Source organism: Peromyscus leucopus, chromosome 3, assembly GCF_004664715.2.
Source record: "Peromyscus leucopus breed LL Stock chromosome 3, UCI_PerLeu_2.1, whole genome shotgun sequence".
NCBI lineage: Eukaryota > Metazoa > Chordata > Mammalia > Rodentia > Cricetidae > Peromyscus > Peromyscus leucopus.
The window spans coordinates 149,172,327-149,187,825 of NC_051065.1; the positions used below are offsets into that span (position 1 = coordinate 149,172,327).

At 43.7% G+C, this 15,499-nt stretch overlaps 1 protein-coding gene across 1 annotated transcript in view; it reads right to left on the reverse strand.

Annotated features, from left to right (window-relative positions):
• Positions 1 to 15,499, reverse strand: part of Slc6a13 (solute carrier family 6 member 13) — a 38,120-nt gene that overhangs the window by 17,260 nt on the left and 5,361 nt on the right. The window contains 1 exon segment of the mRNA XM_037204180.1: positions 2,223 to 2,357. Within this exon segment, the coding sequence (XP_037060075.1) occupies positions 2,223 to 2,357 (135 nt within the window).

The window sequence follows — 15,499 nt, forward strand, 5'->3', positions numbered from 1 at the left end:
CACACACACACACACACACACACACACGCACGCACGCACGCACGCACATGCACACACGCACACACATGTACACACACATGCACGCGCGCACACGCACACATGCACACATACACACACACATGCTCACACACACATGCACACATGCACACACACACACACACACAGGCACATATCATGCACACAGGTACATAAAACAAACCCACAAGAGCAGAGAAAGGCAGTTCACACAGGAGAAACTACAAATAGTCATCCACTCTAACAGCTGGGGTGTAAAATAACACAGTAAGGCACCATTCTGTAGCTACAACCTTGGTGATGTTTTTAAAGATAGGGTCTCATATAGCCAAAGGGGCCCTCAAGCTTGCTATGTAGCCCAGGTTGGTCTTACACTCTCAATCTCCGGCCTCAGCTTCCTGAGTGCCAACATTACAGAAGTTTGACCCATACCGGGCTTCTTGGCGAAGTTTTGTTTGTTTATTCTTACAAGTGTTGTAACTCAGTGGTCTCCATACTTGTCTAGACATTAGAATGGTCTTCAGGGCTATGGGTATAGTTCAGTGGTAGAACATGTATAAGGCTCTGGGTTCAAATCTGAGCACCACAGAAAACGGAAGAAAGACTTGCTCATGTCTATGACATTGTCAGTCAGTTAACACGTCCACAGGACAATCTAATGACCCAGGTCAAGATAGCAATCTGATATCTGTTTGATCTAGTGGCCTGCTCCAGGAATTTGTCTCTAAACAAATCATTTCAAAGTGGAAGGGAGCTATCTAAGCAGAGATGATAGCAGAATGTGAAAGTTTTACAAGCAATTGGAAAAGAGCACAATGCCTCATGCAAAGAGCTTCTAAATTATGATACGTTCAATTGATGAAAGTTTACAAACTATCAAATGATCACAGTGCAGAAAATGGAAAAAACCTGAAAACCAGACCCTAAATCATGTATATTACAAAGCAATGCTCTATAAGGCCACAGAAAGGAAAAGGAAATAGTGAAATAAAGCCCCACTCCAACTAGAAGCAGCCCAAATATTGCTTGATAGGTAAAAGGCTAAACAGATGTACTTCGGTATCATGGAATACTACCCAACCAGGGAGAAGACATGAGTTATTAATATACAAAACAGCCTGGATAGACTGCTGGATGCAAAGGAGATCATGCTGAGTGAGAAATCCAATCACAAAAACACTTCATACTGACATTAAATGACATTCTCAGAATGGCAGAAATAGAAAAGCGAATAGGGTTTGCCAGCATGGAGGTGGGGGAAAGTGAACTTGGCCACGTGATGGAGAGGGCATGGTGATGCCACGGTGGGGCTCTGGTGGTGGTAATGGTCAAAGAATCAACACACGGTAAAATTGGAACGGCACACACATAGCGGGAGAATGTGGAAAGTCACAGAAACGTGGGTAAGTTCTGCGGATGATGCCAATATCAGTCTCTGGGTTTTGCTAATATCCTGTGGTTCTGTACAAAGTCATCATTAGGGAAAACTGGATGAAGTTACAAGGAACTTCCCTGTACTATTTTTATAACTCCCTGTGAGTCTATAATTACTTTGAAGTAAAAGCATAAAATTGTATCTATAAAGAGAGAAAATATGAAATGAAGCAGTCTAAATTTTTAAGTTATTATGTCAAGGTGCCAGAATAATTGGTGAAATATTCTTCTCATTTAAAATTCTCTTTTAAGGGGCTGGAGAAATGGCTCAGCATCAAGAGTACCAGCTGCTTTTCCAGAGGACCTGGGTTCAATTCCCATGATCCACATGGCAGCTCACAACTGTCTATAACTCCAATTCCAGGGGATCCAACACCCTCGCACAGACATACATGCAGGCAAAACACCAATACCAAAAAAAATAAATAAATTTTTAAAAGAAAATTCCCTTTTAAAATAGTTTCTAATTGATTAAGTATGCCCTGTTAAAAATAAACCACTGTTGCATATTTAAAACACATACAATAAAATAACCTTACACTCCACTCATTACCCATTTAATCCAAAGCCTTTGCCTCACTCCTTCATTTCTCCTCATTCTATTTGATGGACTACGTAACTACCTCAGTCTGCATCTCACAGAGGAACTGGACATTCATAAGGAGACTCGAGTCCTGTTTTAATCTCTGAACTGCTGTTCGTCCCTCAGTCATCCTAAATAAGGGTTATGAGCACTAGTTTATGATCCTGGAATTGGACACAGAGTTACTCACCCTCAAAGATGGGACAGATCTTCCTCCAGGCTGTGATGCCTCCCTGGTTGGTGTACTGGCCAAGTGCTGTCTCCAAGAAGAAGACAGGAATGCCACAGGTGAAAAGGAAGATGAGGTAGGGGATAAAGAAGGCACCTGTGGGTAGAAAATTGAATGCCCATTACCCGGCAATCTCCTCTCCGCGCTCCACATTCACCTCCTCTCAGGACCACTCCACAGTGCTGGTCAGAATCTCAGCGACAGAGGGCATGTGAACTGCAGGTGAACAGATATGAAGTTATCTGTTGCCACAGCAGGGATCAGGAGACACCAGATTATCTGGAAGCTGTATGGTCCCATGCTTTGTCTTCACTGTACAGTTTGAACCTGTGCCTACTGGGTTTACTCCCCAATGAGCATCAACTACTGCCTAAGTAACACATCGTTTGTGGAAAAGGCAGGGAGACCACTGAATGATAAATACCCAGAAACCTCAACACAGACAATAATTCTTAATTCTTTCAAAGAAATTATTATACTAATTTCATACTTTTTATTAAAGACTTGAGTTTTGAGACAAGATCTTGCTGCATAGTTCAAGATGTTCTCAAGTTCATAATCCCGCAGCTACATCTTTCCAAGTGCTGGGATTCCAGGCACTTTTATTCAGACTAAAATCAAAATTTTCTTTGATAACCATTCTGGATTTTTGCCCATAATCATTGGCTCAGGAAAGACTATAGGTGTAGACATACTGGTATTTCTCTACATGTACCTCCACCTACTGTCAAAGTTGGAAGGAAAATTCACAGCAAAGAGTAACCAGAAAAAGGAGGCCCACATATACAGAAAGCCTAGAACTTTCCACTTGAACCAGGAGAGAGAAAATGACCTGAGGTGAGAGAATGAACTGTTCAGAAGAGATTGGGTGCACTCAGAGTGGTATGGCCCTATACTGGAAAGAACCATTCCAAAAGATTAAGAATAACAATGCTCGTACAGTGCCTAATCCCACTCACCATACCAAAGGTGTTGAGACTCTCCTGATACTAGATAGTGTGTATTCCTTGTCACTGGGGAATAGTCAGCCCTACACCAGAGACAACTCCAGTCCTACCTAACAAAAGAAATGTAAAGAAACCTAAACCAAGGCACATCACAATCCTGTTATTTAAACTATCCTGAGAGTGTTTCAGGAGGAAAATCTTAACAGTGGCCAGAGGGAGAAACGATACTGAAGTCCAGAAGAGAAGGATAACATCGAATGAATCCTTGGAACAGTGCAAGTAAGCCAGAGGAGCAAATGTGCTGGAGGAATAAGGAGGAAAAGCCGTCCACCTGCGATTCTACACTCAGAAGAAGATTGCTCAGACATGAAAATGAAATAAAAACTTCTTGAGTCATGAAAAAAATGAATCCATCACCAGCAAGACACACACGACAAGAAGTTAAGGAAGTCCTTCAGGCACAGGGATATGACTATGCCACATAGCAATATATATCCACAAAGGAATATAGAACTCTAGAAAGAGTAACTACGTTGTCAACAATACAACTGGGCTGGGCGTGGTGCTGCACACCTTTAATCCCAACACAAGAGGCAGAGGCAGATGGATCTTTGAATTCAAGGTAAGCCTGGTCTATATAGTGAGTTCCAAACCAACGAGGGATACTACTGAGACCCTGCCCCCGCAAAGAAGAATAAAAAGATACAATTGACTTAACGTTTGTTTCTGTCTACATAGATCAGTACTTCTCTCATTCTTCATCAGAGAAGTTTCTTTTTGCAGTGGACAATGGCTAATGCAGAGACTCAAAGCTGGCCAAAGTGATGAAAATAAATGACTATCAAGTGCTTATTCCTGAATGGGACATTTATAGCAACCCCTACACCACCTAAGGTTCTGGAAACATCATGAAAATGGAGTAGAAAGAATTCAGAGCCCAGGGATGAGGAGGACCATTGAAGAACAATGTCTTCTGGACATGACACAATCATTGTATTCATGAACTCAGTGCAGCTGTGATTAACTCACAAGGCCTGCACAGTATTGGCGCTGTCAATATCCCATCACGCATAGGAAGGGAGTTCCTGAGGCCCCCGGCCCTCCCTGAAGGTCTGTGGGCAGTTATTGGTTGTGGGAGTTGTGAGGAGAGAGTGTCACTTTCCTCAATGCTGTAGCCACTGATAAGTTAGCCATGTTCCAATAGATAATCCCCTCCTCAAACACAAAACAGAAGACATCAGAGTAGGAGGGACCTTGCTGGGAAGAAGGGTTTCATGGGAGAGAGAGGGAAATGAGAGAGTGTAGTAAGGGAGTTAAAAAACAACCAAGATTTATAAATACATGAAACTGTCAAAGAATAATAATAAAATTCAAAAATGCAACTTATTATAAATTACAATGTAAATAATTTCTAACAAATGGAAAAATAAAATATATAGCAATAGTACAATGCACAGGAGAAAAAAATTATAGGGTTATAAAACCCTTATATATAAAGTAATACAATATCCTTTGAAAATAAAATTTGATGAATTAAAGACGCAGACTACAAAGTCTAAACAAACACAACAAAGAGCTATGACTAGTAAGCCAACAAAGTGTAAGATGTGGGATAATAAAACAATATCCAGTTACCACAACAGAGGACAGAAGAAAGGAGGAACAAGGAATTAATGGGACAAACATAAAACAAGTAGTAAGAAGTCAGACTTGCTCTACCTATGGTTAGCTGTATTAAATGTAAATGCTCTAAACAGAATGATTAAAAGACTCGGACTTTTAGGCTGACTTCTTTTTTTAAATAAGCCTCAAGTATATGCTGCCTGAATGAAATGCCTTTGAAGTTTTTTAAAATGGAGAGATGAGTAAAAAGGTAGAAAGAGATGTTTCAGGTTAGTACTTATTGAAAGAAAGTTGAAATCTTTATCAAGTTTGGCTTGATTTGAGACAGGGTCCCAGCATGTAGCTTAGGCTGGTCCATAACTCACAACCTTCCTATCTCAGATGCTTAGAATTGCAAGGTCATGATTACAGGTATGCACAAGAATGCCTAAAGAGTGTTCATCTGTTTATATTAATTAATTTTAATAACTATGAAACTTTTAAAATCAGAGAAAAACTTTCAAAAGAATGTCTATCAAGCATCACACAAATTAGATTTTAGAGCAAAGAATATTTTGGGTGGTAAAGATAATTTCATAGTAGAGGTCAATTCATCAAGAAAACATAATATCTTAAATTCAAAATCACTAAAAAATAGAGCTTTCAGGTCTATGACGCAAAATGAATAGGCCTGCAAAGAAAAGTATATAGATTCCTAGTTAGAGTTAAAATGTTTAACATTCCCTCAATCGTTTAAAGAACAAATAGACTGAAAATCAATAAGAACATAAAATATTTGAAAATCATATAAGTCAGCTCCACTTAAATAACATTTATAGATCATCCCAACAACAACAGTAGAGTATGCATTATTTTCTGACATACATGGAATGTTTACCAAGATAGGCCATGCACTAGTCCACAAAGCAAATCTTAATAAACAAGAAAGTCATTCAGACAGATGTATTCCCCGGCTAAATTAGCAACCAATGAAAGAAAGACGTTGGAAAACCCCTACATATTTAGTTTTTTTAATAGGTAACACTCTTCTAAATAATCTATAGATCAAATAAGTAATCAAAAGAAAAATTAGAAAGTTTTTTTTAATTTTTTTATTAAGAGATTTTCTATTCATTTTACATATCAACTTCTGATTCCCCTCTCCTTCCTCCTCCCACCCCACAGCCTTCCTCCCCAACTCACCCCCCATTCCCACCTCCTCCAAGGCAAGGTCTCCTATGGGGAGTCAGCAGAGCCTGGTACATTCAGTTGAGGCAGGTCCAAGCCCCTCCTCCCTGCACCAAGGCTGTGCAAAGTGTTTCACTATAGGCACTAGGTTCCAAAAAGCCGGCTCATGCATTAGGAACAGGTCCCGGTCCCACTGCCTGGCCCCCAAACATGGTATATACTCACTCATAAGTGGATACTAGATGTAAAGCAAAGGATAACCAGACTTCAACCCACAGCTCCAGGGAGGCTAGCTAGTAAGGAGGACCCCAGGAAAGACACGGGGATCACCAAGCGACGGAGAAATGAATGAGATCTACATGAGCAAATGTGGGGCGTTTACCCACCACCCCCACAGTTCCCCAGAGTTTTCTTGAGTGCAATAAGCAGGAAATATTAGATAGAAGGATTTATAGCAGAGAATCTTGTGGAGATAAACAGATAGAAAATAAAGGATAGCCTCGAGAGGGCCTGGAACCTATTCCAACGGGCCCCAACTGTCTCTGGCCCAGGGTTTTTATAGAGACGCCAAGGGGTGGAGCAAAAGATCTCCTCCCCCAGCACAGCCAAGTGCAGACCATCTCAGACACCTGCACTCAGGCCCGTGGTCCTGATCATCCTCTGTTCAGACCTGCTGGGTAAAGCCACAAGGAACCCGAGAACGGGCTCCCACAAGCAAACTGGGGGTGAGGAGGGGTAATGGAGGGCCAGGGTCAGGGGAAAGAGAGCTTAGGGGAGCGGGGTGGGGGGTGTCCCAGCTGGATCAGGAACAGAGTGGGAGGACAAGGAAAGAGATACCATGATAAATGAAGACACCATGGGAATAGGGAGAAGCAGAGTGCTAGAGAGGTCCCCAGAAATCCACAAAGATACCTCCACTATAGACTACTGGCAATGGTCGAGAGGGTGCCTGAGCTGACCTACTCTGGTGATCAGATGACTGAATACCCTAACTGTCATGATAAGCAAGACAGTTGTTTAGCTTGAACTGTTTAGAAAGTTTCTTAAGTAGAATGAAATAAACATACAACATAACCAAATCTGTGGATTCCATTAAAGCAGTAGTTGGAGTTTTCTAGTACTAGATATCTATTATCATAAAGAGAAAATAGAATCCAAATCAATAGCCTCAGCTTCCCCCTTAACAAATGAGAAATAAAAACCAATGAAGCCCAAACTAAGCCAAAGCAGAAAACAAGAAAGCTTGAGAGAAAATCAACAAAACCGAAAGCTGGCTCCTCAAGACAGCAAACTTGATAGACATCCAGATGACATAAATTACCAACACAAGGACTGGGCCACTGGCTCAGTGGGTAACAGTGCTGATTGCACCAGCCTGTGGACCCAAGTTCATTCCCTGGAACCCACATTTTAAAGAGCGCTGGTGTAGCGGTGTACTTTTGCAATCTCAGTGAGGCTTCGGTGAGTTCAGAGGCAGGAACAGAAGCCCTCAGGCCAACCAGCCCGGCGTCTGCAGTGCAGCAGCAGAAATGCGTGGCTTTGACTCAGCAAGGTGAAAAGCAAGAACCTATCCTCAAAGGTTGTCCTCGGCATGCATACACCTGCATGGATGCATGTACATGTAACACACGCACGTGCGTGCGCACACACCCAATACAAAAATAAATAAGTAAAGTCTTCTTAAATTACCAATATGACAAATGAGAGGCATGTCCTTAGCACAGCTTCTACAAATAATACAAAGATGGTAAGAAAATTCACAAACAACTGTATACTGATAATGATAGCAACATAGAGAAAATGGGCAAATTCCTCAAAAAGGATAAACTCTTGTGACTTACTCAAGAAGAAAGCAGTGGAAGCTGCCCTTAACTATTAAATCAATTGAGACTTTTTGATTAAACCTATTTCCCATGAAGCAGCCTCTAGATCTAATGGCTTCGCTGGGGAGTGCTCTGAGTGCCTGAGGAAGAAATCACTCAGTTCTACAGAAACGTCTTACACAACACTGAAAAAGAAGGAAGCTGCTGAATTCCTTCTATGAAGCCTGAATTTTGTGATAACAAAAATCAGAAGAAACGCTAAAGGAAAACAGAAGTCAAGGTCTTTAAAGTTGTTTAATTTGTGTGTGTGTGTGTGTGTGTGTTTGTGTGTGCATATGTATTCGTGTGCACATGAGTGTGCTCACACGTGGGTGGAAGCCAGAGGACAACCACAGGTGTCGTTCCTCATACACCCACCTTTTTTGGCATGGAGTCTCTCACTGGCCTGAAACTCACCAAATAGGTTAGACTGGCCCCAGGGATTCATCTGATTCTGCCTCCTTGTCACTGGCACCCAAGCCTCCACCACCGTGCCCATATTTTTCTATTTTGGGGGGAGGGAGGCTCAAACTCAGGACCTCATGCTTGCAAAACAAGCACTCTGGTCTGAGCTGTCTCTCTGAGTCCATAAAGGAGCCCTTGGGAACAGGGAAAGAACTACTGAAAAGAAAACTGTGGTTGAATCTCAAAACAATTACTCTGAGTGAAAGAAGCTAGAAGAAGAAAAAAAGATACACAGCTCGTGATTTCCCTTATATAAAATTTTTAAAAAGCAGATGAATTCCCAAGGACACAGAGAGCTTCCCGATCGCACAGGGACACAACAACAGGGGCTGTGGGAGAAAGAAGAGATTGTTAAGGGCCAGGAGAACGTTTTTGAGGTTGATTGATTAGCTTGACAGTGGCAGTAGTTTGTGGATATTTGTGTGTCAAGAGGTTTCAATTTGTACATCTTAAATATGGCAATTAATTGAAAGTTAATGGGAACGGAGGTCCAGCTAATGGGACAGATGTTTAGTTTGTAGCCACACACTATTTAGGCACTAAAGAAATACCCAACTGCCCTGAAAGCCAAGGAATCAAGACTGTGAGCAGTCTAAGAGGTCCAAGGCTTGATGGGAAAATTCGGGGAAGATAGAACGTAGTAGCTGACGTGGACGGTCTCTGTGGCAAGCCCTAATCATTCCAGAAAGTTGACGGTCCAGTCCAGGCCCCTATCTACGCTGCCTGCTCTTTCCCAACTGAACAAGCCAATGTTTAACTGCAAGCTGTGGTCAGCTCTGCCCCCTGAGCACATGAACGAAGTCCACACGCGTCAGCAGAAGCTCCTACTCTAGAAGCTTGGGAGGGTGGAAGGGGACAGTGACCGGATGCTGACCAAGAGAGACCCAAGCGCAACCCAAGTAGTCCTAAGGGGCATCCCCCTGCAGTGCTGCCGTCACCACCATTGAAGGATGGAGTCAGGGCCTGGCAAAGAGACACAGGTTTTTAATACCTGCACCTGGGAGGCCGAGGAAGGAAGAATATAAGCATGAGGCCAAGTGAGCTACAAAGTGAGACCCTATAGGAACAGGAAGAGGCACGGGAGAAGGAAGTTAGCCACACTCTCATTTCACTTGTGTTTCTCTCTCAACATTCCAAGCTGTGCTGCCCACTTCCCGGGAGTTAGGGGGGACTGTAAAAAGAGTCATGCAGGGGCCACACCTCTCAGAAGGAGCACTCAGCCGCTTGACTTGGCTGCATCTTTGCTGGGTGTTTACAGAAGGGCTCCAAGTGAGCATGTCACAGAAACACTTGCACATGGATGTTACCTCAGCGCTGCTCGTGACAGCTAAGCTACAGAGGGCACTAGATGGCACAGAGCTAACCTAGGTGCCCTATGATGTCACCTGTAATGTCCCAGCTACTTTTTAAAGATACAGAGAACTATATCCTACACTAGCAACAGAAGTCAGCATGTACATGAAAAGTTATATACTATAATGAATGCTAGCCTGACCAAAGTGGGCATGGAGTAACTCAGTAACAAGATTGTCATGTGCTACCAAAGTAACTGCTTCCCACAAAAGACCTGAGATAGACAAAGCAATCCTAAGCAAAGAAATAATGCTAGAGGTATTGTCACACCTGATTTCAAGCTATATTACAGAGCCCCAGTAACAAAAGACAGTATGGCACTGGCACAAGATGAATTAGAATACAAGACTGGTTTATAAACATATGTAGCTACAGCCACTTGATTTTTGAGAACTATTCCAAAAATACACATTGTAGAAAAGACAGTTCTCTTCAACAGGTGGTGCCATATACCCACAGGCAGAAGAATGAAACTAGACCCTGTCTCTCATCCTTTACAAAACCAACTCCAAATGGATCAAAGGCTTTAATATAAGAATGAAAACTAAGAAAGTGTATTGAGGAAAAATTGGGGAATACAATTAAAGACGTAGACATAGTCCAGAACCAAGGAAATGAGGCCAACAATTGATGATGGCCCTTCATGAAATTAAAAAGTGACTGTACAGCAAAAGAAACAGTTGACTGGGTGAAGAAATAGAATAGAGAAGAGTATTTGCTAGCAATATGTCTGACAGGATTAGCATTGGGAAAATACAAAGAACTGAGCAACAAGAAATCAAACAACCCAATCAGTAAGGGATAATGACGGAAACAGACAGTTCTTAGAAAACACAAGTGAACAATAAACATTTAAAAAAAAAAGTTCACCTTCACTAGCCATCAAAGAAATGCAAATCAAAAGTACACTGGAATTCCATCTCATGCCAGTCACAACGGCAGTTGTCAAGAAAACAAACAATAACAAAAGCTGGTGCGGCTGAGGGCAAAGAGAACCTTACACAGTGCCAGGGAGAAGTCCAGGCACAGTGGAAAAGAGTGAGGGGGTCCCTCAAAATTCCAACAATAGATCTTCCGCTTGACTTGGCTGCATCTTTGCTGGGTGTTTACAGAAGGGCTCCAAGTGAGCATGTCACAGAAACACTTGCACATGGATGTTACCGCAGCGCTGCTCGTGACAGCTAAGCTACAGAGAGACCTAGGTGCCCAAGACCAGAGAAATGAACTTTTTAAAATGTAATATATATATATATATATATATATATATATATATATATGAGTTTTTTTTCAGCTGTAAACAAGAACTAAGTTCTGTGGTTTGCAAGAAAACAATACAATTGGAGACAATCACATTAAGTGAATTAAGCTAGGCTCTGAAGAACAGATACTGTAAGTTTTCTCTCATTTGTAGTTATTAGATTTTATAGAGAGGCATATAAAATTATGTGTTTATGTATATATATATATATATATATATATATATATATATATATATATCCAATATGAAAAGTAAAAACAAAACTCTCTAGGGGGATGAAAGAGACTAATGAGAGCCAAGAAGTTATGCGGGAACCTGTCTTAGTGGAGCATGTAATATGTGCAATGAACACACACAATGACATTGTTAAAAACATAAAGGTCAGGACGTGGGGCACAACTGCTTCTCATTCTGCATTCTCATTTTTGTAGCTACAAACAGCACCCTGGCTGACGGCTTTGTCTCGCCCTCTTTACACTGCTCTCCCTGGGCTGCGCTCTTCTGGGGCCTAGAGTTGAGATCCTGCTTCAGCCTTCCCCTCCATCCTGCCCTTCCCAAGGGGTCCATCTGTGGTCTGTCGTACTGTGGCCTCACATGAAAACTCCAGCCCTGGGTATTCTGCCAGGGAGATCCCATTGGAGAGCTCAGGTCTGAGACGGCTAGGATTTGGGTGTGTGAGGACTGAGGATTAGAACAAACTTGGAGAGGGACAAGGAGGAAGGCAGCACCTGCCCCGTATTAGATGGTCTTCAGCTGTGTGGACACAAAACTCCAGGCTTCCAGCAACCAAAGACGTAGAAATCAAAGGAACGTGGTTGACAGTTGGGTTTTATCCAAGCTGAGACTGACAGACAAGTCACTGAAATTCTCCTAGCCAAACTGAATGGTATTACCACTTCAACCCACCCCACCGGCCCCACCATGCCTCTGGAGATAACCAGAGTTTCTTTTTCCCCTTGGCTGAGATTTGTGTTGGACAGGCCTTGGGGGAAAAGTCCTATTTATTTTCTCCTCAGGGAGCTGAGGGTGAAGGGCTGGAAAAATAAGTTTACAACTTCAGCAGCTTCTCCAGCTGAGGGGCCCGTGCCACAATGACTGGACATGTGGGCATGCACCTCCTCCAGGTGCTGGACGGCTTATTTCCACCCTGAAAGAAGAGGGTCTTTCAGCAACTTCTCTCTCCAGCTCCTTCCCTCCTTTTCTTAAACCTACTCCCATCAGGTGTTGGTCTAGTACTCCACCGCCATCACCCATGCCTTCTCGGCTGGACCAGCGACCGCGCCCACCCATCACCCTCAGCCCTACGGCAGCTTCTGCTGTTTGCTCTCCTCCTCCCCAGCACTTCTCCAGCTGTCTTTCTCTCCATTTTCAACCCTGTCGATGCTCTTCCTGTTCTTTTACAGGTTCTTTCTCTTTTCTCACATACTCACAGGCTGGCGATTCTCTCTCTCTCTCTCTCTCTCTCTCTCTCTCTCTCTCTCTCTCTCTCTTTCTCTCTCTCTCTCGTGTGTGTGTGTGTGTGTGTGTGTGTGTGTGTGTGTGTGTGTGTGTGTGTGTGTTTCTTTCTCTCCTTTTGAAACAGAGAGCCTTACTATGTGGCCCAGATTGACCTCCTGCCTCAGCCTCCTGAGATTACAGCTATAAACTGTCATGTTAGTCCCTTTCTCTCTTTTGGTTTTTTGAGACATAGTTTCTCTGTGTAACAGCCCTGACTCTTCTAGAATTCTCTCCTTTGACCAGGCTCAGGCTGGCCTCAAACTCACAGAAATCTGCATGCCTCTGCCTCCCAAGCATTAGGATTCAAGGAGTGCACCACCACAGCCCAGCTAGACTTTCTTTCTCTTCTTTCTTTCTTTCTTTCTTTCTTTCTTTCTTTCTTTCTTTCTTTCTTTCTTTTTTTTTCTTTCTTTCCTTCTTCTTTTAATACCTTCAAATTGCTAGGGATGCCTAGATGTGTATTTCCAACCAGATCTTTCACACAAACTCCAAACTCGAATATTGTACTGCCCTGATGACAAATCCCTTGAACGTGCCAAAGGTATCTCAAGTCAGTGTTCCCCAAACTCAATCACTGATTGCTCTCTTAAAATCTGCAGCCTTTCATGTCTTAGGAAGAGCAACCCTTTTCAGGTTAAAAGTTTCTAGTTGCTTAGACAAGGGGTTAGCAACAGGAACTATGTCAAGGGCTCAGATTCCGCATATCTCGCATGGAGACTCCAGTCTGAGGTATGCTGGGTGTTGAGAAATTCATTCTGCTGGCAGCCAGGGTCCAGAGAGTTGGAGAGGCTTCATCTGAAGGCCTGGGGCCTGAAACACTTTGGCTCACATATTTGGGTAGAGTCAATAGTTAGAGAGAAGGCGCTAGTCTTAGTCCCTTTTCTGCGGCTGTGATGAGAATGCCGGGCAGAAGCAGAATAAGGAAGTAGAGGTTTATTCTGGCACACAGTTCAAGGTAACAGTCCATCATGGGGGAAGTCATCAAGCCTGCAGGAGCTTAGAGCAGCTGGTCTCATTGCATCCACAGTCAGGAAGAAGAAAGTCATAAATGCCCTTAGTCAATACACGTTCTCCTTTGTATACAGCCCAGACCCCAAGTCCAAAGAGTGATGCTGCCCCTCCTTCAGGATGGATTGTCCCACCTCAAATAAACTAGTCAAGATAATCTCTCACAGGTATACTCAGAAGCTGAGCTAATCTAAAATTTTTATTACACTTATTTGTGTGTGTGTGTGTGTGTGTGTGTGTGCGTGCGTGCGCGCGCGCGTGCGCACGCCTTGGTGCCACAGTGAACTTGGAGAAGTGAGAAGACAATTTTGTAGAGGTCAAAGAATTGAACTCGGGTCGTCAGGCTTGGCAGCAGGTGCCTTTACCTGATACTGCTACTCAATAGCCCCAAATCTGAGCTAAGTAATCCCAAACAGGTGTTCTAGACAATTCTAGAACCTGTAAAGCTGACAGCCAACCCTAGCCATCATAGGAATCAGGGATGAATTCAGAACTTTTAGCTTTATAGCTGGTCTATCCCCTGTAGTCAGTTCTCAACACAACAGCCAGTGAGAGTCTCTCAAGTTCAAGACCTTTGCTACTCCTGCTCAACCCTGCCTGGACTCTCTATGACATTAGAGGGAAAGCTGATGTCTTACAGCAGCCAGCAAGGCCCTACCTGGTCTGCATCCATGTTGTGTAGCCCCAAATCTAAACATGCCCTCCTCCAGAGAGAAGAAACGATCACAAGACTTGGAAAGTTCAAGAAATTTACAAGAATCATGGGGTGCCTCTCTAAGCCAGTAAAACAGCGAATGAATGCTGAGAAAGGCAAGTCTCTGCTGGGGCTGTCTGCCAGCTGTGCAGGCCTCCAGTCATGCAGCTGTGCCCATGCTGGGGAGGGTGCTGCAGTCACGCAGCTGTGCCCATGCTGGGGAGGGTGCTGCAGTCACGCAGCTTTGCCCATGCTGGGGAGGGTGCTGTAGTCACGCAGCTTTGCCCATGCTGGGGAGGGTGCTATAGTCATGCAGCTTTGCCCATGCTGCGGAGGGTGTTCCAATCATGCAGCTGCCTGCATCACCCCAATCCTGTAAACACCCAAGTGAGACGCAGGCGGAGTCCTTGCTCAGGACTGTTGTTGGTGTCCTGTCTATGGTGAATAGATGTTGGCTTATGTCTCATGAACAAAAGGCACAAACAGCGACTTCTTCACTTACTTCTCTGACTGCATCTCCTAGCTACTCATCTTGCTCCGGGCTTAGAGGCCCCTTTACACTCTTCCATAAAGCCAGGTGAGTTCTTGCTCAGGACCATCTGACCTTTGCTTCCTCTCCCTATAGCATGCTTACCTCAATGACCACATGACCACCTCTCTCACTCCGGGCAAGCCTCACTCAAATGTTCTCAGTGCGGCCCACAGTGACATCCCGACCCTTTAAAACACACACAAACCCACACCCACACTCCTAATCCCCTTACTCGGCTCTTCTTGTTCTTCTCCACAGGACTTGCTAATTTCTGGCATTCTATATAAATTACTTATCTGCTTTGCTTTGCTGTGTTGCCTTCCTCTGAAAGACAAGAGCCCTGAAGACGGGGCATGGGTCTGGTGTATTCCAAGCACTTAGAACAATTTGCAGGGTGGCCAGTATTTGTTGTTGAAGGATATAGAGTCCAAGCTTCCTTGTCTGTGTGCCAACACAGTGACAGACTGGCAACTCTAGGAACCCCTCATAGGGATGCTGGCATTGGGCCCTGGGTCCCAGAGAACAGCGAGAGCTTTGTCTAGGTGACTGAGGTAGGCATTGCTCCCAACCATGTCCCTAAGAATGCCATTCTAGCTTCTGGGTCTTGATGGGCTTCACCACAGCACTCTCTTGGCTTCCCTGACTGTCTTCAGCTGCTTCGCCATTCCTTTATCGAGCTCAGCTCCTCCCCTGCTGTGGAACTCACTTCGAATTTGATCTACCAAGAGTTAAAGCTGAAAGCTAAGAAGACATCATGAAGCTTTGAGGAGATTCCTCGAGCTTGACCTTGTCACCACACAAATGCATTACTGACAGAAGTTCTTACCTCACC